Source organism: Salmo salar, chromosome ssa20, assembly GCF_905237065.1.
Source record: "Salmo salar chromosome ssa20, Ssal_v3.1, whole genome shotgun sequence".
NCBI classification, from domain to species: domain Eukaryota; kingdom Metazoa; phylum Chordata; class Actinopteri; order Salmoniformes; family Salmonidae; genus Salmo; species Salmo salar.
This window is the reverse complement of record NC_059461.1, coordinates 14,229,204-14,256,530: the sequence shown is the minus strand read 5'-3', so window position 1 is coordinate 14,256,530 and position 27,327 is coordinate 14,229,204. Positions and strand designations below refer to the sequence as shown.

The 27,327-nt window shown below is 44.0% G+C and overlaps 1 protein-coding gene across 1 annotated transcript in view; it reads right to left on the bottom strand.

Moving 5' to 3' along the window:
* The window catches only part of LOC106580107 (unconventional myosin-Ih), a 46,406-nt gene extending 31,371 nt beyond the window's left edge, over positions 1–15,035 (bottom strand). Inside the window, 11 exon segments of the mRNA XM_045702967.1 lie at positions 8,716–8,821; positions 8,918–8,985; positions 9,055–9,204; positions 9,363–9,434; positions 9,542–9,655; positions 9,796–9,894; positions 10,059–10,238; positions 10,631–10,711; positions 11,030–11,228; positions 14,598–14,713; positions 14,910–15,035. Of these exon segments, the coding sequence (XP_045558923.1) occupies positions 8,716–8,821; positions 8,918–8,985; positions 9,055–9,204; positions 9,363–9,434; positions 9,542–9,655; positions 9,796–9,894; positions 10,059–10,238; positions 10,631–10,711; positions 11,030–11,228; positions 14,598–14,713; positions 14,910–15,035 (1,311 nt within the window).
* Between the last annotated feature and the right edge of the window lie 12,292 nt (positions 15,036–27,327).

Here is a 27,327-nt window from a genome sequence, read left to right as displayed (position 1 = left end):
ATATAGCTTGAATTCTATCAACAACAAAAAAAGATTTGCCCCTGGTGGGATATACAATGGAATCAATGTGTATTTTTCACCATATCAGGTACAGGAAAAATGGCCTTCTTGGTCTTTGTGTTGGGATATGGGAAAAGGGTGTATTCTTATTTATCAGGATGCCTACACCTCTGCTGTTACTACAGTAGGTGGCAGCATAGGCCTCTCCAACCCAGCTCCTCTTTAAATATTACATTTCTCCTTTTTTTTAAATGTAACATTTGCAGGAAAACCACATTTTCTGACAATCTCTTTAAGTGTTCAAGAACAATAGGCTTCTCTTTTTTTTGAGCCTGTGCACATTCCATGCAATAAGTTGTTGGTCCTGTATAAAATCAAATTGAACCTTCCTTGCCTGTTCTGTCTATCATTAAAGAACCAGATAAAACATTTTAGCAGACATGTCATATGAGGGTGGTGGGCATTCCATGGTATGGGAGAGTTAGAGTATGAACACATAGTTATTGTATACATTACATATGTCACGACGTTGGCCTGTGGGTAAGGTTTATGACCCCCCCATAAATACCTTTCTCCCTTCCCCTCTCTTTCTGACCCTACTGAAGGACTTGAATAGCCTGTGTTAAATATAGAGAGTCTGGGAACATCAAACAAATGGGGAAAAGGAACCATATTTTGGTAATAAAACCAGTTGGAAATATGCTTGGGAACGTAATGAGTATGGATGTCAGTTCGGTTGTCATCTGAGACATTATGACTGATGACAGGACGACATAAACTGTACCTGAGAAAGTATACACCCTCTAGTTATCAGAGTAACATGGAATTGTTATGCAATTGAAATGTTTGATATTGAAATTGTTTGTTAGGAGATTAAATGTAATTTTAGCTTCCAAATGAGAGAATTGGGTTTTCATAAGGAAAGTGCCCTGCTTGATCAGTGGCCCACCCCTGTGAAGAGACAGGGGTTATAAACGATGAAACACATCCTTCCCCCTCTCCACTATATAAGCCTTTGACGAAAAGATAACCACATGTTCCAGTACGTGAGGTCTGCAGCCTCTACGTTAGAAGGACACACGTCAAGTACAGAATTAAGCCAACCTCAGCGTGAGCTTTGGTGGCGAATGGTATGAACTTTGACCTTATTCACTACAGAAGTGATACTTCCTAGCCGTTGAGTTAGCAGCGGCCGCTGTAGACGTGGGCTAGGAAAGGACGGACGACGGATCCAGTCTAACAACCAGACGAAGATACCACCACGTATCCACTTTACCACCATTGACATTCTTCCGAGGACAGGAAGATCTGTTGGCCAACCCGGCCAGCATCTACGACCAACCTACCGAAGCGCAGCTCAGAGTAAATATTTATTGCATTTTCCTTTTCCAAATGGGCGGTAATTTAGTAATGCATAAGATAATGTATTTACGTTAGCATAGCTGCTGTTTCTTCGTTCCTAAGTCTTCCCTAAATAAATAATTAAACCCAATTATGTATTGCTGATTCAACTTGTTAGCCAGGGTTCGTGAAGATAGCCAAGAATTTACAACTTTCATTATGAGACTGAAAATAAGATAAGGGTTAATATTGACTGCTATCGATGTAAAATATTACTAAGTATTTTAAGAGTTTATTCGGAAGATAACGGCTCTAGAAACGTTCTTCCGTGGTGCCCCGACTTTCTAGTTAATTACATTTACATGATTAGCTTAATCAGGTAATATTAATTACAGAGAAAGAATTTTATAGGTTAGCATGTCATATCACTTAATCCGGCATAGCCAAAGACACGACACATACATAAAGCATGCGAGCATGTGGGCTGAGTGGACGTTTAACAGAAAACGTACAAAAAACATAATGCAACGTACTTCTTTGTAATTTGAGGCACTATGCCTTTTTAGGGCTTTTAAGATCCAACTCCTCTATACCAAAAGTGTGTGGATTATGACGTTGTACATACAGTACCAGTCAAAAGTTTGGACAGACCTACTCATTCAAGGGTTTTTCTTTATTTTTACTATTTTCTACATTGTAGAATAATAGTGAAGACATCAAAACTATGAAATAACACATATGGAATCATGTAGTAATCAAGAAAGTGTTAAACAAATCAAAATAGATTTGAGATTGTTCAAAGTAGCCACCCTTTGCCTTGATGACAGCTTTGCACACTCTGGGAATTCTCTCAAACAGCTTCATGAGGTAGTCACCTGGGATGCATTTCAATTAACAGGTGGGCCTTGTTAAAAGTTAATTTGTGGAATTTCTTTCCTTCTTACTGCATTTGACCCAATCAGTTGTGTTGTGACAAGGTAGGGGTGGTATACAGAAGATAGCCCTATTTGGTAAAAGACCAAGTCCATATTATGGCAAGAACAGCTCAAATAAGCAAAGAGAAACGACAGTCCATCATTACTTTAAGACATGAAGGTCAGTCAATCCAGAAAATGTCAAGAACTTTGAAAGTTTCTTCAAGTGCAGTCACAAAAAAACATCAAGCGCTATGATGGAACTGGCTCTCATGAGGACTGCCATAGGAAAAGAAGGCCCAGATTTACCTCTGCTGCAGAGGATAAGTTCATTAGAGTTTACTGTACCTCAGATTGCAGCCCAAATAAATGCTTCACAGAGTTCAAGTAACAGACACATCTCAACATCAACTGTTCAGAGGAGATTGCGTGAATCAGGCCTCCCTCGGATAGAGCCCCTCTCCACTCTCACCAATAACCACCAACTGAGCTATAAAGACAAACAAGGAATAATAATTACTCAACATCTCCTAATCTGTCCAGAACTCTTATTCATTTTACGTCAGGTTTGCAAAAAATTTAAATAAATACATTGTAGTATCGTTAAATCCTTCTTTTCTCTTTCTCCAAGCCAAACCCATCCCTCTCCACCTCACTCTCCCTGTTTTCTAGCCCCTTCACCCCACCTAAGGCATGCTTGTCCCAACCTCCCATCCTTACCCACCCAAGCCAAGCTTGTCCCAACCTTCCATCCTTACCCACCCAAGCCAAGCTTGTCCCAACCTTCCATCCTTGCCCACCAAAGCCATGCTTGTCCCAACTTCCCATCCTTGCCCGACCTTGCCCACCCAAGCTAAGCTTGTCCCTATGTCCCTACCTCCCATCCTTGCCCATCCAAGCCAAGCTTGTCCCAACCGCTCATCTTTTCCCACCCTCCCTACCTCTCAGCCACACTTACACCCATCGACTTATTCATCCATTCTCCATCATTCCTGCCCAACATATACCCTATGGATCCACACACTCATTCTCTCCCACCCTCTTACACATTCATATTCACCATCCCTCACTCTTCCCTCAAACTCCCATTTATATACACAAACACACATACACACACACACAAACGCACACACATCCATAGAACAGTTATTGACATACATGCTATATTTCCCCCTTGTATTTTCAGTGTCCATGTAGCCCATTGGCATCGGCTACTTCTATCGTTACTTCATGGAGAAGAACAGTTATTTGGGGAAAGTAGAGTATACAGTCGTGGCCAAAAGTTTTGGGAATGACACAAATATTAAATTCCACAAAGTTTGCTGCTTCAGTGTCTTTAGATGTTTTTGTCAGATGTTACTATGGAATACTGAAGTATAATTACAAACATTTCATAAGTGTCAAAGGCTTTTATTGACAATTACATGAAGTTGATGCAAAGAGCCAATATTTGCAGTGTTGACCCTTCTTTTTCAAGACCTCTGCAATCCGCCCTGGCATGCTGTCAATTAACTTCTGTGCCACATCCTGACTGATGGCAGCCCATTCTTGCATAATCAATGCTTGGAATTTGTCAGAATTTGTGGGTTTTTGTTTGTCCACCCGCCTCTAGAGGATTGACCACAAGTTCTCAATGGGATTAAGGTCTGGGGAGTTTCCTGGCCATGGACCCAAAATATCAATGTTTTGTTCCCCGAGCCACTTTGTTATCACTTTTGCCTTATGGCAAGGTGCTCCATCATGCTGGAAAAGGCATTGTTCATCACCAAACTGTTCCTGGATGGTTGGGAGAAGTTGCTCTCGGAGGATGTGTTGGTACCATTCTTTATTCATGGGTGTGTTCTTAGGCAAAATTGTGAGTGAGCCCACTCCCTTGGCTGAGAAGCAACCCCACACATGAATGGTCTCAGGATGCTTTACTGTTGGCATGACACAGGACTGATGGTAGCGCTCACCTTGTCTTCTCCGGACAAGCTTTTTTCCGGATGCCCCAAACAATCGGAAAGGGGATTCAGAGAAAATGACTTTACCCCAGTCCTCAGCAATCCAATCCCTGTACCTTTTGCAGAATATCAGTCAGTCCCTGATGTTTTTCCTGGAGAAAAGTGGCTTCTTTGCTGCCCTTCTTAACACCAGGCTATCCTCCAAAAGTCTTCGCCTCACTGTGCGTGCAGATGCACTCACACCTGCCTGCTGCCATTCCTGAGTAAGCTCTGTACTAGTGGTGCCCCGATCCCGCAGCTGAATCAACTTTAGGGGACGGTCCTGGCACTTGCTGGACTTTCTTGGGCGCCCTGAAGCCTTCTTCACAACAATTGAACCGCTGTCCTTGAAGTTCTTGATGATCCGATAAATGGTTGATTTAGGTGCAATCTTACTGGCAGCAATATCCTTGCCTGTGAAGCCCTGTTTGTGCAAAGCAATGATGATGGCACGTTTCCTTGCAGGTAACCATGTTTGACAGAGGAAGAACAATGATTCCAAGCACCACCCTCCTTTTGAAGCTTCCAGTCTGTTATTCGAACTCAATCAGCATGACAGAGTGATCTCCAGCCTTGTCCTTGTCAACACTCACACCTGTGTTAACGAGAGAATCACTGACATGATGTCAGCTAGTCCTTTTGTGGCAGGGCTGAAATGCAGTGGAAATGTTTTTGGGGGATTCAGTTCATTTGCATGGTAAAGACAGACTTCGCAATTAATTGCAATTCATCTGATCACTCTTCATAACATTCTGGAGTATATGCAAATTGCCATCATACAAACTGAGGCAGCATACTTTGTGTCATTCTCAAAACCCTTGGCCATGACTGTAGATTGCATTGGGGGGAGGGGGAAAGGATATGGTCTCAATTTACAATAAGCTGGTCTTAGGGATCCCTGTATGTAGCCTAGTGCCGTCATTGTTTTTTCCTACTTCGTCCGCTTCTCGGAGCAGGGGACTCTCCTCCTTCAACTGAGAAGTTTTCTTGTAGCTAGGGCTTCATTGGCACTTGTGAATTCCATCCTTTGCGTTCCCTTCCATACCCACTACACTACTGGGAACAGAGCTGAGGCTTGATCCCCTTTTCCTCCAGTGACTGTCTGATCGGAATGTATTCCTTGCGTCTCTCTTTCAGCTTAGCAGACAGGTCCTGGACGAATCGAATGGACCAACCGGGGGTTTTTGATCTCCTTTCCCCCCTGTGACCTCAGAATGTTTATTTTGGTTTGATAGTTCCACCGTTTGAAGGTTACCATGCTTGGGTATTTAGCGTTATTTTGTTTCATGCCGATCCTGTGGCATCGTTCCAGATCTTCTGGTGATATAGTCACGTGAAGTTCCTCTGATATCAGTTTGACCACATAGCTGGTATGGTCACCTTTTTCCTCGTCTTCCGGTAAGGACAATATTCTCATGCTGTTTCGTCTAATTCTATTTTCTTGCTGGTCCAATTCATCTTCGAATGTTTGCAACTTTGTTTCCAAAAGACTCATTTTGTTATCTTGTTCATTCATTCAAATGCCTTGTTTGTGCGTGTCTGACACGATAGCGTCTACTTTCTTTTCGAGCAAATCTACCTTTGTAATAACAAATTGTAGAAGTTGTTTGGATTCGTGTCACCGCTCCGTTTTACCAACTCATTGGTTCGCTGTTGTACACAACTGATCACTCATGCTGTTCCAGTTGCTTGGGGATATGTTGATTCAGAGATTTTAGAGGCTTACTGTAAACTTTGTTGTCTGGTTTCTACATATAACCACAGTTTTGTCGGTACAAAATGGAAGTACTCACTCCCCATGCGTCCTATCGTTACGTGCTATTTTGGGCAAATCAAGTACAACACTGAGTACCACTCTTCATATTTTCAAGCACAGTGGTGGCTGCATCATGTTATGGATATGCTGGTCATAGGCAAGTACTAGGGAGTTTTTTTGTTGATAAAAATAAATGGATTAGAGCTAAGCACGGGCAAAGTCCTAGAGGAAAACCTGGTTCAGTCTGCTTTCCAACAGACACTGGGAGACAAATTCATCTTTCACCAGGACAATAACCTAAAACACAAGGCCAAATACACACTGGAGTAGCGTACCACTGGAGTTTCTTCCACTTTGACATTACAGTTTTTGATTTAGATTGTTGAGAATTTTTGGGGGAATTTAATACATTTTAATCCCAATTTGTAACACAACAAAATGTGGAAAGAGTCAAGGGGTGTGAATACTTTCTGAAGGCACTGTCTTTTTTTAATTATCTGCTGGATTTCCATTTGAAATCAACCAAAGCTCGAAACCCTTTGTGACGATCGTCGTAAAGAGGAGACCAAGGTGCAGCGTGGTAAGTGCTCATGATTAAATTTTATTTATACTCAGAACACTAAACAAAATAACAAACAAAGGAAATCGAATGTCACGTTCTGCAGGCTTTCACTGAGCTGTACAAAAACAAGATCCCACAACTGAAGGAGGGAAAAAGGGCTGCCTAAGTATGATTCCCAATCAGAGACAACGATAGACAGCTGCCTCTGATTAGGAACCATACTCGGCTCAACACAAAGAAATACAAAAACTAGATTGCCCACCCCACATCACACCCTGACCTAACCAAACTAGAGGAAATAAAACGTCTCTCTACGGTCAGGGCGTGACACCCTTGGTCTATATGTATTGTCTAGTTTTAGTTGAGTCCTGGGTTGAATTGAAACAATAGCTGTGGATTACTTCCCAAATGCTATATAGGCCTAAATAGCATCATTGATGATATATAATTGAAATATGGTTATCTTTCATTTGCTCTGTTAAACCTATCCTTTAGAATGTCTTATATAGCAACAGTGAATCTATTAAGTGGAGACTTGGTTAAAGCCCTGGACGGGAAACCAAAGGGATAGCTGTAGACGTATCAACTCTCCAGTAGGAGTTGCTGTTCAGTGTAGTTTTTTGTCTTATAGTGGATATTACGTTGAAAATCTGACGTTGTTTTAAATGTACAAATTCAACATATTTTATGCAAAGTTTGTCTGTGTTGAAAATTGGTTATCATGATGACATAATCCTGTGGGTGAAATTTCACCTTCAAAACAACAGTTGAAACTGCAGCAGGTTGATGACTTTAAAAAAATCCTATGTATTTTCCTCGTAGATTCCACGTCACAATATGTTGACAAATGATGTTGAAACAACATTGATTTAATCATTTTTATGGAATGGTCTGCCTACCCATGTGAGAGATGCAGACTCGGTCTCAACCTTTAAGTCTTTACTGAAGACTCATCTCTTCAGTGGGTCCTATGATTGAGTGTAGTCTGGCCCAGGAGTGTGAAGGTGAATGGAAAGGCACTGGAGCAACGAACCGCCCTTGCTGTCTCTGCCTGGCCGGTTCCCCTCTCTCCACTGGGATTCTCTGCCTCTAACCCTATTACAGGGACTGAGTCACTGGCTTATTGGTGTTCTTCCATGCCATCCCTAGGAGGGGTGCGTCACTTGAGTGGGTTGAGTCACTGACGTGGTCTTCCTGTTTGGGTTGGCGCCCCCTCTTGGGTTGTGCCGTGGCGGAGATCTTTGTGGGCTATACTCGGCCTTGTCTCAGGATGGTAAGTTGGTGGTTGAAGATATCTCTCTAGTGGTGTGGGGGCTGTGCTTTGGCAAAGTGGGTGGGGTTATATCCTGCCTGTTTGGCCCTGTCCGGGGGTATCATCGGATGGGGCCACAGTGTCTCCTGACCCCTCCTGTCTCAGCCTCCAGTATTTATGCTGCAGTAGTTTATATGTCAGGGGGCTAAGGTCAGTCTGTTATATATGGAGTATTTCTCCTGTCTTATCCGGTGTCCTGTGTGAATTTAAGTATGCTCTGTCTAATTCGCCCTTTCTCTCTTTCTTTCTCTCTCTCGGAGGACCTGAGCCCCAGGACCATGCCTCAGGACTACCTGGCATGATGACTCCTTGTTGTCCCCAGTCCACCTGGCCGTGCTGCTGCTCCAATTTCAACTGTTCTGCCGGCGGCTATGGAACCCTGACCTGTTCACTGTGATTACTATTATTTGACCATGCTGGTCATTTATGAACATTTGAACATTTTGGCCATGTTCTGTTATAATCTCCACCTGGCACAGTCAGAAGAGGACTGGCCACCCCTCATAGCCTGGGTCCTTTCTAGGTTTCTTCCTAGGTTTTGGCCTTTCTAGGGAGTTTTTCCTAGCCACCGTGCTTCTACACCTGCATTGCTTGCTGTTTGGGGTTTTAGGCTGGGTTTCTGTACAGCACTTTGATATATCAGCTGATGTAAGAAGGGCTATATAAATACATTTGATTTGATTTGATTTGGGTGGGAAGGCATTTTAGGATTCAACAATACCTATAATGCCAAAGTAATACTTTGACAAGGTAAAAATGCCATATTACACGTGTTGATTAAACAGAACCAAATAGAACCTAAAAGAATAGAATAGACAAATATCGGTGTGTGAGTAAATTACGTTTACCCCAATGCTCTCTGCCTCGTACTCCTCCTGCTCCGACTTCAAGGTCAGCTGGATAAAAAGCTGCTGCAGTTTCTCGTTGCAGTAGTTTATACAGAACTGTTCAAAACTGGAATTGACAGACAACATATTTCAACTGAAGTGCACGTTAAAATGTAGCCCAATAGTTTTCTACAATGTACTGCACAACTTAGTTCCCACCTACCCGTTGACAGAGAAAACTTCAAAGCCATATATGTCTAGGAGACCAATTACTGTCTTCCTTGACGAGTCCTGTGGGAAAAGATTTCAGGAAACAGTGGTCATTCACACGGATCACCCATGCTCCTGTTCTATCTTGACGTGTACTTTTCACTTACTGTATCTGCTAACCTTATTTCCCATGGAGTCGTTGATTTTATTGACCAGCCAGGTGAAGGTGCGTCCATAGATGGCTTTGGCGAGGGCATCTCTGGCATAGACGGCATGGTCCGCTGTGAATGGGCTCAGCACCTGGATGTTGATGAAAAAGAAGGCACACGTTAACAACTACCTGACCTGACAAGGGAGTTAATTTAGAAATGTCTATTATTAGTGAGTGTAGTCCCTGCCTTCTCTCTTGACATTCATTCATTAATTTGTTAATTCACCACCGCTCTTCTCCTTCTCACCTCGTCTGTTTTGGCCTCAATCTTCCTGGATGTCAGCCCCTCCTGCAGCACTTGAACATTGACGCCCAGCAACTGCAGACGATCACACACAACACAAAGTCAGCAACGTGCAGGGAGCGTGGTCTGCAAAGCATAGGCATGGTGTTGTTGTGGAGTGTCTAAGGACTAACAAGGCTTACTGTTGACACCCAGAGGAGCTCAGCGCTGTTGCTCAACGTGGCGTAGCCTTTGCTGTCAGGCTCAAACTGCACGTTCCCTAAGTGGAGGACGCTTGCTATGACCCCTAACAGGTGCTGTGAAGAATGGAGACGTGGGGGTTAGGGTTAGGGTTGAGGTGGTGGCCAACATAGTAGCGCACAGTATAAGCACAATAAGCAATTTAATGAATGTCATCACAAAAGCTGTTTCCACGAACAGTGTGACAGCAACTCACTTGTATGTCACTCTCGTCAAAGTCGATGACAGACAGGGCATTTCTGACTGTCCTCCAGTCATTCTTGTCATTGATTGAGGTCACGTTGGCACACTCGCCCTTTTTGAGAGAGGGGGTCAACATTACAGTGGCACCCATGCATGGCACTCACCAGTTGGCCTAGCTCTAGCTAGCCTGTCAGCGGACTAGAGTGGTTGCCCATGCATGCACCAGTTAGCCTAGTCCGAGCTAGCACATCAGTTGACCACAGTGGTAGGCCATACTTGCACCAGGTAGCTGTAGTGCTGGCAGTTTCTCTCGAGGCCTAGCTGATGCAGCAGGTCCTCCTCTCCTCCCTTCACCAGCTGATAGAAGATGTGGAAGTTCCTCTCTCCGTGGTTCTGGTGGACCACTCTGGACTTCTCCAGCAGGTAGCTCAGGATGTGCCCACCCACGGCATCCCCCTGAGAGTGCCGGACATGTGACAATGATTAATGATCAAATTAGTCTCAACAAACTGCTTACCTGGATCTGACCTGGATCTGAATTCCCAAATCGTCTCAGAGTAGGAGTGCTGATCGAGATCAGGTCATCCCTCTTATTCAATATAATGGCAAAACTGATCCTAGATCAGTACTCCTACTCTAACAAGCTTTGTGAATATGGGCCCTGGGTTGAAATAGTGGTGGTATTCTTTTTCGTCTTTTGAGCCTATCTGGAGTGCCAGATGGGTGGGGATTGCAATTTTTCTCCATTGCGCAATCAAGCACAGCAAAAATATTTGAAAGGATCAATACCCTGGTATGCCTTCTGCTTACTTTAAGAACATAAGCCCATAGTCTCCATCCATCCTTACCTGGATGTCAAACTGGATATCCATGTACTTCCCGAAGCGGCTAGAGTTGTCATTCTTCAGTGTTTTGGAGTTGCCGAAAGCCTGTGGAGGAAGCACTAAGAGGTTAACTACAATGTTTTTTAACCTTTATTTAACTAGGAAAGTCAGTTAAGAACAAATTCTTATTTTCAATGACGGCCTAGGAACAGTTCCAACGCTGTAACCACTAGGCTACCTGCCGCCCCAAACTAAACTATGTGATCCAGGGTGTGATAGCCTGGTCCCAGATCTGTTTGTACTATATAGCCATGATGGCAGTGACCATAGCACAGCACAATGGTGAGAGAACACAAACAGATCTGGGACAAGATCTGACCAGATGTGTGATAACAGTGAATGATGGGAACTGTCCGATCAGACCTCCAGCACAGGGTTGGACAACAGCATCCGGTCCCTGACATTGTCCAGTAGGGTGGTACTGGGGCAGCTCACAGCGTAGTACTGCAGGATCTTTTTGGAAGCCTCTGTCTTGCCAGCACCACTCTCCCCAGAGATGAGGATGAAGTGGTTGTTGGCCTCAGTCAGCATGGTGTGGTAGGCATTGTCCGCCAGGGCAAAACTACAGAAATATAGTGTGTCAAGTGAAATGCATATTTACATTGCAGATTTCAAATTTCTTCAACGATGCAATGATGATAATAATGGTATATGCTGCTCCCATGCTGCTCTCATGCTGCTCCCATGCTTTAGGTCTGGACCCACAAATTGTATTTTGTCAGACAGCCGTAATAACACTGTATACAACACCATGTTGTATATGGATGATTCTACAGAAGTGGTGCAAATTGCAGTCCCACCCCCCAAAAAAACGATTTAACAAAACAGTTAAGTCTCCAAATGTCGGACATTTATTTACATCATGATACATTCTAATTCAATCCAAGGCAATAATAAACATATTATTAAATTAATATAGTACAAAGTCAGTGTTTATACACCTATTTCAATTGAGTGGAGGTTGTTCCAATCCCTTGCTCCTATACTTCATGTTTGTAGATAAAGCTATTAATGATTTAACATTTGTATTAACACTTTTGCTTCAGTAGAACATATTGAGTTGTTATTTTATTACATTGAAACATACTGAACAAGTAGTTTCGTTCATTTTTAAACATTCTCCAAAAAATTTACCTTTTGATGTCACTACCGAAACACACATTAAAATAGTGTAAAATGAATGTGCCTTAAGCCACACCCCTACAAATATCCACAGGTGACGGGATTGCACCCCTCTCCAGCATGCCCACCTGGTGAGTAGTCTGCCTGCCAACATTTTGGAGAAGATTAGTGAGCAAGTTGGTAAATCGTCTTTTTTAAGTGTCACTGTAACAGTGTAGGTTCCGTCCCTCTCTTCGCCCCAACCTGGGCTCGAACCAGGGACCCTTGCACACATCAACAACTGACACCCACGAAGCATCGTTACCCATCGCGCCACAAAAGCCGCGGCCCTTGCAACGCAAGAGGAACAACCACTTCACGTCTCAGAGCGAGTGACGTCACCGATTGAAACGCTATTAGCGCGCACCACCGCTAACTAACTAGCCATTTCACATCGGTTACATCACTACCAAACACCTATATCAAGAAATATGTCATGTATGGTTTGGGGACTAAAATATATGTTTGCTGGGATGTACATCTTTCCTAATGAAAGATAGCCAGCCATATGTTAGCTATGGGTATTCCCTGTGTACATGTGTTTTGTTCTAGTAGAAATAAATAAATATCCTGTAATTCATCTGATATTATGACATCCAGTGGCCCTTTTGGGTACTTCAGAATACAACAGGTGTCTGCAATTACCTCTAGCTTGCTGTGTGGCCTTATCTGTCCCACTATCTTTTAATTAAAGCTCAGCTATAATTTAAATAAATTAGCATCTGACTGGAAGTGTGCAGAGACTTTTTCCTGTTTCTTCAGCGATGGGTATTCCAAAATAAGTCAAAGAAGAGGACCACCGTGTGGTTAGTGGGCAAGTACACGCTTCAGGAAAAAGTGTCAAGTATTGAGATGCATAGCCAGCAGGGGGATTCCAGCCTTCCAAGAGCCCAAACACTGATATCTATTATGTGGTATACTGTACTGTGCTCTAATGTACTGTACTGTACTCTACTGTACTGTACTGCTACTGTACTGTACCATGCTCTACTGTTCCCTACTCTATTGTACTGTACTCTACCATGCTCTACTGTACCCTACTCTACTGAACTGTACTGTACTCTACTGTATTGTACTCTACTGTACCATGCTCTACTGTACCATGCTCTACTGTACTGCACTGTACTCTACTGTGCCATGCTCTACTCTACTGTACCCTACTCTACTGTACTCTGTATTGTACTGTACTGTACCATGCTCTACTGTACCCTACTCTAATGTACTGCACTGTAGTCTACTGTACCATGCTCTACTCTACTGAACCCTACTGTACTCTACTCTTCTGTAGCATGCTCTACTATACTGTTCTGTACTGTACCCAAATCTACTGTACTCAACTCTACTTTACTGTACTGTGTTCTTTACTGTACTGTAGCCTAATCTACTGTACTCTACTGTGTTCTACTATACTGTACCCTACTCTACTGTACTCTACCCTACTCTACTGTACTCTACTCTAGTGTGTTCTACTATACTGTACCCTACTCTACTGTACTCTACTGTACTGTACTCTACTCTACTGTACTCTACTGTACTGTACTCTACTGTACTGTACCCTACTGTACTGTACCCTACTGTACTGTACTCTACTGTACTGTGCTCTACTGTACTCTACTGTGCTCTACTGTACTCTACTGTACTGTGCTCTACTGTACTGTACCCTACTCTACTGTGCTCTACTGTACTGTACTGTGCTCTACTGTACTGTACTGTGCTCTACTGTACTGTACTTGAGTTTACTCTAATTTACTTTCTTTCAATTGAAAAAAGTGCCAATGGACTCTTGATTTACTGGTCTTCGTCTTGAAACTACTCAAGACCACATACATTTGTTTTTTAACTTGTAATGGTCTCAACTCACTGGGTCTGGAGCTTGGGACTAATGTTTTGGTATAAATCTTGGTCTTGGCTTCTGGATATTAGTTTAGTCTTTGGTTTACAAACCATAGGCATCCCAATTTGAAGAAGACAATGCTCTCTGATCATTGGCTGATCACTCCCAAGCCATAGGAATTCCCTCCCAGTAGATTACTTTTAAATGGTGGAAGCCCTCAATTTGCAATGTCTATACTAAAATGTGTTATACCCATCTACAGTCCTCCATTTATCTGATTGACACTTGACACTGAAACACCTGTTATTTTGCCAAAATAAAGACAGATAAAGACAGATAAACAGCTAACAACATAATCAATTAGATGTTTAAGTAATTCAATCAATCAACAAGTTTCAGATTCATAAAATCAACATTGAACATTTTAAAGACAACAATAGAAATCATATTTCTGTAAATTCTATTTAAAGGTTTTGAAAATCAGTTAAAAAAATGTATGTTTTCAGTATTTTGTAAATTTGTTATGTAAATAACATTTCTAAAAATGTCTCTGTAATAGAAGGTTAATAAAAGTAATCACTACTGTGCATGGTCCCTTCATTGCAGATTTTTCACTATGTTTTGGTAGTGACAAATTTAGTGGGGTGGTATGGAATTCAGGTAAATATTTCAAATATGCAATACTAACAAAGTGTGTCAGTAGTATATATGTCTACCTGACATATGTTGAAAGATGTGTAGGAATAGGATACAAATTTGGAGAAAAAAATTCAACCCCCAATTTGTACCACTTCTGTAGAATGACCAGTATACCATGTGTGGGCTTATCCCATGGTTTGGCATACCCTCTCACAACTGACAATCAAATAGACATGCAAAAACACACACACACACACACACACACACACATTGGCGTGCTAATTACATGACACTCACATATGCGGTGGAAGCTCAAAAAAGTTTACGCCCATGTATATATCCATCTGTTTTTCACTGTAGATATCCAACTCTTTGTAGGGGTTCACAGACACTAGCAGAGTGCCTATATAGGTCTTCATGTGAAGAAAAACCTGGTTAATATCTGTCAATTGATAGTTGTACATTCGCTAAATGTTTCCCAGAACGTTGCTGATAACATATCTTTCCTTCAACTATTGCAACAAATAGGGGTCTGCAAGTGGCGTCATTATACATCATGCTATGTATGTTATTAAATGTTGGTACTAAGTCGACCACTTCCAAACTCACATAGATTAGGTCCTCACTGAAGCGTTTCTTCAGGTTGTCTAGGAAAGCAGTCTCGCTGGTGTGGGCGTCCAGCAGGACAAAGTCCTGGATCCCCACGCGGTCCCGGGCGGTCAGAGCCCCCTCCATGTCCAGCTGACCCTGGGCACACCCCTGCAGGCAAGCACACGGCAGTAAAACCTGATTTGAAGGGTACCTACATAAGGACTCGAAGAATGAAGAAGATAAGCATTTTATGAACTGCTTATGAATGCATTTTATGGATGTTTTTATGTAGTTATGTAGTCCTACATAATTATTACAGGCATCCAAACAAAAGTGGATGGATAAGAAGGATGACTTTAAGATGCTACACAAAACTTGAATATTGTCCATAAATTAATTGGACAGAACGAGGCACACCTCTCCACTCCATGAGCAAAATCATATATTGTTTGCCTAAAACTAAGGATTTGTGTGCTTTCATGAGATAAGAAATGGATGAATATTATAATCATATGTATATCATATGTACTGCATAACCATACAGCCAACATTTGACGTAAACAGTTAGCAACCACACCTCCATATTGTATATTTATGTCAAGTTGCAGAGGAGTCCTTGGTTACCCGGCGGAGGTGTGAAATCAGCAGAAAAAGCAAAGTAAGCTGTTCGCTCTATTGAAACGAGGGCTTTGAAGCAGAGCCCCTCTGATTGTGCAGAGGTAGTCTACAGACAGAAGGTAAGGACTGCTACAGAGCACATAGTACGGAGGCGTCGGCCAGCGGCCCGTAAACCACCACGCCACCCTCACCCTGTGCAAATAGAACAGGGGAACTCGAAAACAGCGGCACATTTGCGAAAGCAGAGTGGGAAAAATTCCACCAATCTGTTTTGCATTCTCAACACCAACACTTGGTCCAAAGGTTTTTTCCCAGCTTTAGGTTTTTTTTTTTTTTTTTTTCTCTCCTTCTTTGGAAGGCAGAAATCCTTTGATTCTCAACTCTCATTTAAACATTTTAAAAAGATAATCCTTGGATGTAATTGACACAAAGCCCTTTAGTCCCCCAGTCCCCACCCCCCAGCCCCCAGCCCCCCTTCCTATTCCATAGCCCTCATTACTTCTGAGAAAGGCCAAGTGTTTTTGTCCTGTAAATACCACGGAGCAGAGACAAAAATAAGGTTTTTAAAATGCAGTCTACAGTCCATTACATATATTCCCCCAGCATATCCATTCAGTAATTATTCATTAGAAAACATTTAATGTCACAATCAATTTCAGGCTGGCCAGTCAAAACACAATAGAGAAGATTTGCCCTATGTTTGGGTGAGAAGGGGGGGGGGGGGGTCGGTTGGACAGAGGAAGGGTGAGGGCAAAGGAGGGAGTGAATGAGGGAGAGGGGCAGTATTTGTCTGATCTGAGAACCCTCTGAAATGGGGCCGTCTTGAGACAACGGGGCAGACTAAATAGTGCAGTAACGGTCTGTGTCCCGCTGTTTGCTGTGACACTCATTTAGTGTGCCCTGGGGGCGGACAATAGGGGCTTGTTCCAAGCAATCCTGTGCTGCAATTTGGACTTCATTACTCTCCTCACATGGGGCCTCATGGATGGATGGAGGGGGGCTGGTCGGATGAGATCCCCCCCATTAACCCACCCCCCAATCTCACCCCCTCTTCTTAACAATAACCCTCACCAACCCCCTCTCAGCATTCTCCCCCCACTTTAAGCCAATGAGACAGGTGAACAATATCATTGAAGGCAGCCCATTTGAGACGTCAAAATCAATCTACTAATATGATGCTAGCAGTGTTGGCTGTGTGGGGTATTTGTGACACCCCATTCCTTCATGGGAACAAGCATCTCTCAAGGCAGTGCAAGCAGATGATGTGCAACGCTCAGAAACGGGGGATTTTGGAGTCTACCGTACAGCTCCAGAACAGATCGCTTGGACAGTGGTAAATACAACTGTTAATACAGCTACCTTGATGCACAATTCCTGTATTTGGAGAGTGGCCACAGTAAACCAATAACTGCGTACAAGACACTGGATCTGTGACGTAACTGTACTGGAGACAGACTCAACACAGTATAACATAATTCAATGGACAGATATATTTTTTCCACGTGTCTCTCCATCTAGGCTATACAGAATTTATAGACCGATAAAAGTGACTCATTGTCAGATCAGGGGACCGATTGCCTTTTAAAAACGATGATTCTTTTCTATTGTCATATGTGAAACGTGTCGTTTTATCAGGGTCAGCCATAGTAGTGCGACGCCCCTGGAGCAAATTAGGCTTAAGCGCCTTGATGAAGGGCACATCGGCAGATATTTCACCTTGTCAGTCTCAGGTATTTCGAGCCAGCACTTAGCAGTCACTGGCCCGATGCTCTAACCGCTAGGCTAGCTGCAGCCCGCCCAATTAAAATGTACATGAATGAATTAAGAGACGCCCCTTCGTCTCGGTCTAGAGTGTCAAACAACGTCACCTGAGACGGTGTTGACCTCATCTCGTCCCTGTGAGAGATAAGTGCAGGAGGGGAAAACAAGCTAGCAAGACCCGGTGAAAAATAGGTCCTAAACATTAGGCACCAAACGGAAGAAAATGGATTGGAACAGGGAGGGACTACCAAACACTCATGTTTGTTTTCTGTTGCAAAACATTTTCAAACGTTTTCCATTGCGTGCCCTAATGCACAGGACCATGAGGAGGTACCCAACTCCACGGCAGACTGCTCCTCAGTCAGGAAACAAGAAAACCTATCCGTCTTCTATGGATGGAATGAATCTGCCTCCCTCCCTTTTATTCTGCCCCGCGGTATGGAAGCCAATCTCTTTACTTGACCCACACGATCCTGTTACGCCCCACTAACAAAGAGTGGGCCTCCATCTCTGTCGTAAGCACTTTATCTATGTATGGTCCTCTGGCTGGGCCTCTATGCCCCCCCTCTAAATCTAACACGGTCAGACAGTGAGCCCCCAATGGGATGATATTGGTTATTTTATCTTTTAGCATGAATCAAACTTTCAACTTCAAAGAATTTAAACTAGTTAACGCTCTTAGTGGCCAAGGAGCAGCAAAATATGTTTTACAGTTGACCTTCACGTATGAAAAGTTAACATCCTATCTGTGAAAAGACAAAATGGTACACATACAGTACATTGGAATCATACCTGCATTCTCCAAATCTGTGTGGGTAAGTTCTCAGTCAAACTCAGGAATGGGATGATGACATCCAGGTTGGATATAAATTCTTCCTTCACCCTCTCTGGACCAGAGTTACGTCACACGTGTGCTGACAGTTAGTTGGCAAAAATCAAATTCTGAAGAAATTGTGTATTTACAGTACGGTCCTCTCTCCTCTGTAGCCGCTACTGAGTGACCCATTCAGTAAGGATCTACCACAGGGTATGGTGGTGCTGTCTACCTGCGTGCTCTGCTCCTCCACACCGTGATCGCACTGACCCAGCCTCAGGAGACTGCAGCCCAGCTGCTTAATCTATCATTCATGCCGTCGAGAACGGAGGTGGAGGGAGATCTTATTCAGTGCTTACCTGAGTGGTCTACTAGCTCGATGGGGTGTAACACAAAGATGCAGAAACACAATCCAATCCAACCGCCCTCCGAGTCGCTCTCGTTAAGCATGTGTGTGTGTGTGTGTGTGTGTGTGTGTGTGTGTGTGTGTGTGTGTGTGTGTGTCATTGCAGCAGCACCACCACCACAGCAAGCCCCTGCTGGCACAGCATAGGTCCTGTTAATGATATTTGATTAGACAGATAAATGACAGGCTAATTACAAAACTACTCAATTTATAGTTCTACCGGGCCACCACTATTTCATAAGGGTCCCTGACTGCTGCTGCAAATACTCCCTGCTCGACATAAGGCTGTTTTCATGATGCCAAACTGGGTCATATTCATTCATGCACACCATTGCAAAATGTAGCAAAATGTTTAGCAACAGAAAACAAAAACGAGTGTTTCTTATTGGACAAGTTTAGATAATCCCTGTTTCAATCCGTTTTCTTCCATTTGGGGCCCAATGAATACAATCCTAATATCAAATCTCAGAGACCTCTGATCAGATGCTGTTAATTGTTGATTCAAGAAACTTTGCTTTGAGTTTGCACAATGAAAAACTACACATGCTTGACAAGAAATGCCCAATGTTTACAAAATAATCTCCAAAAGGCCAAGGAATACAAACATAATGGCCCTTTATAGTCCAATCATTCTCTCACATCATATTAGTCAACTTTCTGCACTATAAACACACAGTTGAAATAAAAAAAGAGACAACTTTTAAAATAAAAACTTTAGCCTGAAGACTGTTTGTGGTGTTCCCCCCCATTTGCTATTCACAGGGAAAGACCATAAGGGAGCAGTAACCTCGTTACCTCAATAACATGGTAACCTGTAGTAGCAAACACACACACACGCACACACACACACACACACACACAAGGGGAAGCACAGGTGTCCGTTTCCACTGACACGATGACCAAATGAAAAGATCCAATTTCCTTCTATTTGTGGCAGTTGGAGCTGCTTCCCAGCATTAGAGTAAAGTTAGACATAATGGATGTTCAGATGTTGCCCATTTCAATTATCCACCCTCCACTCCGAGAAGTTGTCAGGGGCCTACTTTTGCCTGAGCCCCCCGCCTCACTCTCCCCAACCAGGGAGCCCAGCAATGCTTGTCCAATCTTAACAAGCTTTGAGCTACCCACTGGGCTCTGATTCAGCACGAGACCCGGTTAAATCCAATTACACAGGAGTCAGAGAGGTTGATTTTCCCATTAGAGATTCCATGCTGAGAATGAAGGCTGGATGATACCACTCACATCATCAGACCATTACTCCCAGGTCCCTCTCTCTCTCTTTCTTATCTCTCTCTCTCTCTCTCTCTCTCTCCCTCTCTCCCATTCCCCCTATTCCTCTTTCTCTCGCACGCTCTGTTTTTCTTTCTCTCAGAGTCCATCATAGTAATTTTTTCCGAGCAGCGGAACGAAGGATGGGCCCCCGTCTTCAATTCAGGTCCCCGCCTTGGAGTATAGGGTCAGCAAGTTTACTTACTCCCTGTATACAGCACATCGAAGGCAGTTCTTTACTTTCACAAAACGTTTGTCTCTCTCTTAGCTGAGGAGCTATATGACATTAAAAAAAACACCTGTATTTCTTTTAACTTACAGTATGATTTCAGATATATGTGTGAACAGCACTTCTCCTTATTCAATATACAGCACTGAATACATTCCAGCGGTGGCAATATCATTTACCCCTGCACTATCCACAGTGCAGAAAAATAGGAACGCACAAAGGATAAGAGTGAAAAAGTGACCAAAAGTTATTCCCAACATGGCCGACGTTGTACTATGGCCATTGCACTATGCCCTATTGGCCCAGGTCAAGAGTAGTGCGCTATAAGGATGCAGCCCATCATAGACAAGGCTAAATACAGAGAAACAATCTGGCAGCTTGACATTGAAGTGTCCATGACCCATCCATCCCTCTGAAATACACAGCGACTGCTGTGTCTTTTTCAAAGGGCATATTGAGAAATATTTTGGAGTTGAGGCTATGTCTAAAGCCGTCGTTGCGCGGAGATCACTCGTGAATGAGAATAATTTGTCTTAATCTTACCCTCCTAAGCCCATGAAAAGGGCTGTCCTCCCAAAGAACACAGCTGATTGGTCTTGACCCTGGTCACCCAAAGGTAGACCCCATTTACCACCTCAAAACCTGAAAGATGGAGCGTGTGTGATCTCCCAATACAATAGCACTGTGACAGAGGAACTGAAGCAACCTTTTGATATTAGGTATATGCAGCAGTCTCTCAGAGCACTGTCATTATCTGCCATGTCACATAGAAGCGGTGGCAACAAAAAAAATAAACCAGCCTCTTGGAATTACCTCGTCAGCGCGACTTAGTATCTCGTTAGAAAGACTTAGTATCTCGTTTGAATGACTGATTATCTTGTTCAAACTACGTAATTGTTATTTTGTGTAATTAGGTCTTATTTGTTTTGCAGCGCCAGTTGTGCTTACCAGACCGTTGCTGCAGCCATTTATTCACTGATTCCATCCATTGATATGGTTACTCACTGACAGTTCTTTTGATAGCCTAAAGCAGTGCTGCTTTTGAATGCCAGAGTGTGGAGCGAGGAGCGGAGTGTAATTCGTCTGGAATGGCTGGAGAAGATTAAAAAAAAATTTAAAAACGGCCTTCTCTCCCTCTCCAATTTTGCTCCGGTACTGCTCAGACACAAGCTCTGCCTATCATTTTTTCTTTCCTTCATCACTATTCTTTTGATTAGGCCTGTTTGGTTGTATTTATTTAACCTACCCCACCCAGAGTAGCCTATATCCAGTTTCAATTCTACCACTAGGATATCTAGTTTCTATTTTGAAGGACTTCAAATGTAGGGTAGGCGATACATGTTTTAGGTAGGCTTTACATGGGCTCAGTGGTGATTTTAGCATGTACATCTTGGTGGGGCAAAAAAAACAACACTAAACAATACATTAATTGCACTATAGCGGTGCCAAATGGTGCCGACAAACTGTTAGGGCCTACATAAAGCTGTCCCCACAGCAGAGTCGCCACAGCAGAGTTCCAACAGCAGCCCCAACACCTTACCACTGCTACACCTGGCTTTCTGTCACGGTTGTCGTTGGTTAAGGAGGACCAAAACGCAGCAGGTATATGTAAGCTCATCTTGAGGTTTATTAACTCCAAAATGAACACCAAAATAACAAAAGAGAACGAACGATCAACACACAGTCTGGCAAGGCACAAGGCTAAACTCAGAACAATCTCCCACAATTAAACAGACAAACACACCCAACTAATATAGGACTTCCAATCAAAGGCAACACCACACAGCTGCCTTCAATTGGAAGTCCACCCCAATTAACCAAACATAGACATACAACTAACTAGATCAACATAGAAATACGTGAATCTCAAACAGTGCCCAAAAACCCCGGAATACTAAATCAAATGCCCTTACTACAAAAACACCACCCTGAACCACATAAAACAAATACCCTCTGCCACGTCCTGACCAAACTACAATACCAATTAACCCTTATACTGGCCAGGACGTGACAGTACCCCCCCCTTAAAGGTGCTAACCCCGGAAGCACCTTAAGAAAAACAACCCCAAACAACAACAAAACAAAAATTCCCCCCTACTAAAGGGAGGGAAGGGAGGGTGGCTGCAGTCAACGACGGCACTGTGCTACACCCCCCCTCCCCAACCCACCTATATCTGGAGGTGGCTCCGGTTCTGGCCGTTCCAGGCCGTCGGGCCACTCTTGCAGACCCGGGGGGCAGTCGGGCCAGTCTGGCAGCTCGGGCCACTCTGGCAGCTCGGGGCAGTCGGGCCACTCTGGCAGCTCGGGGCAGTCGGGCCACTCTGGCAGCTCGGGGCAGTCGGGCCACTCTGGCAGCTCGGGGCAGTCGGGCCACTCTGGCAGCTCGGGGCAGTCGGGCCACTCCGGGCAGTCTGGCCACTCCGGCGGCTCCGGGCAGTCTGGCCACTCCGGCGGCTCCGGGCAGTCTGGCCACTCCGGCGGCTCCGGGCAGTCTGGCCACTCCGGCGGCTCCGGGCAGTCTGGCCACTCCGGCGGCTCCGGGCAGTCTGGCCACTCCGGCGGCTCCGGGCAGTCTGGCCACTCCGGCGGCTCCGGGCAGTCTGGCTCCGGCGGCTTCTGACTGGCGGGCGGCTCCGGCGGCTTCTGACTGGCGGGCGGCTCCGGCGGCTCCTGACTGGCGGGCGGCTCCGGCGGCTCCTGACTGGCGGGCGGCTCCGGCGACTGTTGACTGGCGGGCGGCTCCGGCGACTGTTGACTGGCGGGCGGCTCCGGCGACTGTTGACTGGCGGGCGGCTCTGGCGACTGTTGACTGGCGGGCGGCTCTGGCGACTGTTGACTGGCGGGCGGCTCTGGCGACTGTTGACTGGCGGGCGGCTCTGGCGACTGTTGACTGGCGGGCGGCTCTGGCGACTGTTGACTGGCGGGCAGCTCTGGCGACTGTTGACTGGCGGGCAGCTCTGGCGACTGTTGACTGGCGGGCAGCTCTGGCGACTGTTGACTGGCGGGCAGCTCTGGCGACTGTTGACTGGCGGGCAGCTCTGGTGACAGATGACTGGCGGGCAGCTCTGGTGACTGTTGACTGGCGGCCAGCTCTGGCGACTGTTGACTTTAGACTGACGAGGCTGGGTTTACGCACTAGATGCCTGATGCGTGGTGCTGGATATGTCAGCTGTGAAACACACACCTTAGGGCTAGTGCGTGGAGCGGGAACAGGACGTACTGGACTGGGCTGACGCACTATAATCCTGGTGCGTGGTGCTGATAGCGGATATGCCAGCTTGTGAACACGCACTTCTAGGCTAGTGCGTGGAGCGGGAACAGGATATATAGGACCATGGAGGCTTACTGGCGGTCTCGAGCTTAAACCTGGCATCGCCCTTTCTGGCTGAATGCCTACTACCCCCTGGTAACTGCGGGGCGCTGGTAAAGCGCGTACTGGCCTAAAAACACTTGGCCTCGCCATAACACCCATTACCCCGAAGCATAATACCTGTCCATTAACTGGCCTCCGAGAAACAGTCCGGGGATTTGGCCTGGGGCTCCAAACTTGCCCCGCCAAACTACCCATATGCCCCCCCAAAAAAAATTATTGGGGTTGCCTCTCGGGTTTAATCGCCAGTCGTGTTCCTCGGTAGCATTCCCGGTCTTTGCTCCATTTCTTCCATGTATCCAATCCAAATTCCCTCTGCTCCTTCCTCTGCTGCTTGGTCCTGGTTTGGTGGGAGATTCTGTCACGGTTGTCGTTGGTTAAGGAGGACCAAAACGCAGCAGGTATATGTAAGCTCATCTTGAGGTTTATTAACTCCAAAATGAACACCAAAATAACAAAAGAGAACGAACGATCAACACACAGTCTGACAAGGCTAAACTCAGAACAATCTCCCACAATTAAACAGACAAACACACCCAACTAATATAGGACTTCCAATCAAAGGCAACACCACACAGCTGCCTTCAATTGGAAGTCCACCCCAATTAACCAAACATAGACATACAACTAACTAGATCAACAAAGTGAATCTCAAACAGTGCCCAAAAACCCCGGAATACTAAATCAAATGCCCTTACTACAAAAACACCACCCTGAACCACATAAAACAAATACCCTCTGCCACGTCCTGACCAAACTACAATACCAATTAACCCTTATACTGGCCAGGACATGACAGAAACAGTTCATTCAGCCTCATGTACTGCTTTTTTTTTTTACTTAGCTGATAAGGCTGACTTGCTTAAACAAATGTGTCTTCTACTGACAATTGAGATGTACAAACTATGGCATAAGGGGACGACAAGTGGGTAAGAGGCAATCCATAATTTCGATTATGACATTAAGTAGCGAGCGACGACGGACGTAATCAATAAAACAATTTGTTCAGCACTTTGAAATGTACAGCGACAGAATTCAGAACATGGGCCATTGTCACGCTTGTTGTTGGAAGGATTGGACCAAGGTGCAGCGTGGTAGGCGTACATCTTAATTTATTAACTGAATACCGAAAAAACAACAGAATACAACCGAAACGTAAAGTTCTGGGCTGCTCACAGGCAGCTAACCAAAAACAAGATCCCACAAACAACAGGTGGGAAAAGGCTGCCTAAATATGATCCCCAATCAGAGACAACGATAGACAGCTGCCTCTGATTGGGAACCATATCATGCCAACCTAGAAATAAAGAAACTAGAATGCCCACCCTAGTCACACCCCGACCTAACCAAAATAGAGAATAAAGGATCTCCAAGGTCAGGGCGTGACAGCCGTTCTTACGTGTACTCCCTGTACAACAAGTCAGAGCTGTAGGATAAATAAAGGGGGCATATAAGAAGACAATGAAAGCTCTTACAATATTCGATGATGACATTTCTCTAAAACAGGTTATAGGCTACATGTGCACCACCAAGTCAGAACAGTAGGTGAAATTAAGAGGTGAAAATAGACCAAATTATTAGGGTGAGGCACATTGAACATTGCGTGTCAAAGAAGATACACGTCATATAACACTATTTGATGCGTCAAATAAGCTTTTCATTTGACACGTGAAATAACGCAATTCTATTATAGAATGTTGTGTGTGCTGAATTTGCACCACCACTACTATCAGTAGCACTGTCAAAACTGTACAAATAAGTTGGCAAACAAGCACACACCGGCCATGAACGATGTGTTTACAGTACCGCGTTGGTGAAAATAGACCAAATTATTAGGGTGAGGCACATGGGCTACTAACAGCTTACTACACAACATACACTTAGTATTACTTTCTTAGCGACAGTATACATATCTCCATTGCATATTACATCATTTATGCAGCAGCATACGAGACATTTTTGGACTCACCTTGTGAAGGTGTGTCACACCCTGACCTGAGAGAGCCTTTTTTATGTCTCTATTTTGGTTTGGTCAGGGTGTGATTTGGGGGTGCATTCTATGTCCTTTATTCTATGATTTATATTTCTTTGTTTTGGCCTGGTATGGCTCTCAATCAGGGACAGCTGTACATCGTTGTCACTGATTGGGAGTCATACTTAGGCAGCCTGTTTTCCTTTGGGGTTTGTGGGTAGTTATTTTCTGTTTTGTACATTTTGTGACCTGACAGAACTGTTGGTTGTCGTTCATTTTCTTGAAGTGTTTCTTATCATTAACATGAACACTCACCACGCTGCGCTTTGGTCCCCTTCTTCTACAGACGACAAGCGTAACAAGGTGGGGCAGCGGTTCCTTGTGGGAAAATTTTGTCATCAAAGTCTGGCATTCTCTGGATTTATGATGAGAACTCAGGGGGAAAAATACAGAGCCACTCCATTGAATAGCAGGCTAACATTAGTGGTTGCATTGCAATGCTTACAGTTGGCCACGGTTTCCTTCCAAACGACTCATTGTTGAATTTGCGATTTCCAACTTGTTGTGTAATCTTTATGTCCAACAGGCGATGAGCACCGATACGTTTTATCTATCATTTCTCTTCATTATTTCTCTTCATATGACAAGGATTAAAAAGGATTTGCCAGTAGATTGTCGACTTGATTCATGATGATGACTGCTAGCTTAGACTTTGAAAGTAAGATGTTGACATGATCAGTCCAATCAAAGCTATTGTATATATAATGTGATTTGACATCATTTTATCTGTGGCCAATTACCTTGAGCCTTCTTGGAAGGGCACTTGTGATACAACTCTATGGCAGGACCCAAAGGGCTGAAATTTGGGATGTCTACCCTTACAAAGCACTTAAACTTGGCGATGACATACTGTCCCCATGAGCGACAGAACACTGAGCAAATCACGGCGCAATGCTCCTATTTTTTGCTGGCTCGCCCCACCACTGAAGCTAGGCTGAAACACCTGCATTTTGGAGCTGCCTGACTCAACAAAACAAAAAAGAGACCATGTGTGTGCAGCTTTATTAACTGAATGATATATTTCTTTACATTGTTTGCAAACTGACATGTGACATATTTATTCATTTTTGCAAAACAGGTGGGGCTACCTGCCCTGAATGACGGGTTGCCACTGCATGAGCTATGAGCTACTGTCAAATGTATTTTTTCTTGGAATAGAAACACCATAATATTAATCAATTTAATTAAGCTAAAATAATCATAAATAATGAAGGCCAGCATCAGCTTCTTTTGATAAAGAAATTGAATAAATAGTCTCAAACTGCAGCGGTCAATTGATTTGTGCACAGAAGCAAGCACCAACAAGATTCTTAAACAGAAAAACACATGTGAAAGCTTAATTACATAAAGGAATATTAATGGGAACATACCCAGAATATAAACAGGAGAATGGAATATATTTGAAAAGCCTAAAATTGAAAAATACATTGAGATGAAGCTGCAACCATGTGGTGATCGCTAGTTCCAAAAAAATCTGATATTTCTTAGTGTCTATTGTTATTATTTTTTTTTTGATTTGATTGGCAAATTGCATATTATTACAAACCTTGACATCATCAAAATCATAACATAACAAGTCACATTTTTAGGAAGTAGGCTATTCATTGCCTTTCTTGCCCGTTGTCACGTCTACTCCCGCTCCTCCCTTCCGATTGCCGGTATACTAACCACCGGTCCTGGATCCATTATTACGCACACCTGGCTTCAATCATTACGTGTAACTGCACATCATCATCAGTCACACCTGGACTCCATTACCCCACTTATTACCTCCTCTATATCTGGGACTCCCTTATGTTCTTTCCCCAGTCAGTATTGACTATGTGTTTCATGTCTATAGCTACTCCTGTTTGTTACATTGTTCGATGTTCTGTTTATTATTAAACTCACCACCTGCACTTGCTTTCCGAATCTCCCAGCATTTTTTTAGTTACACC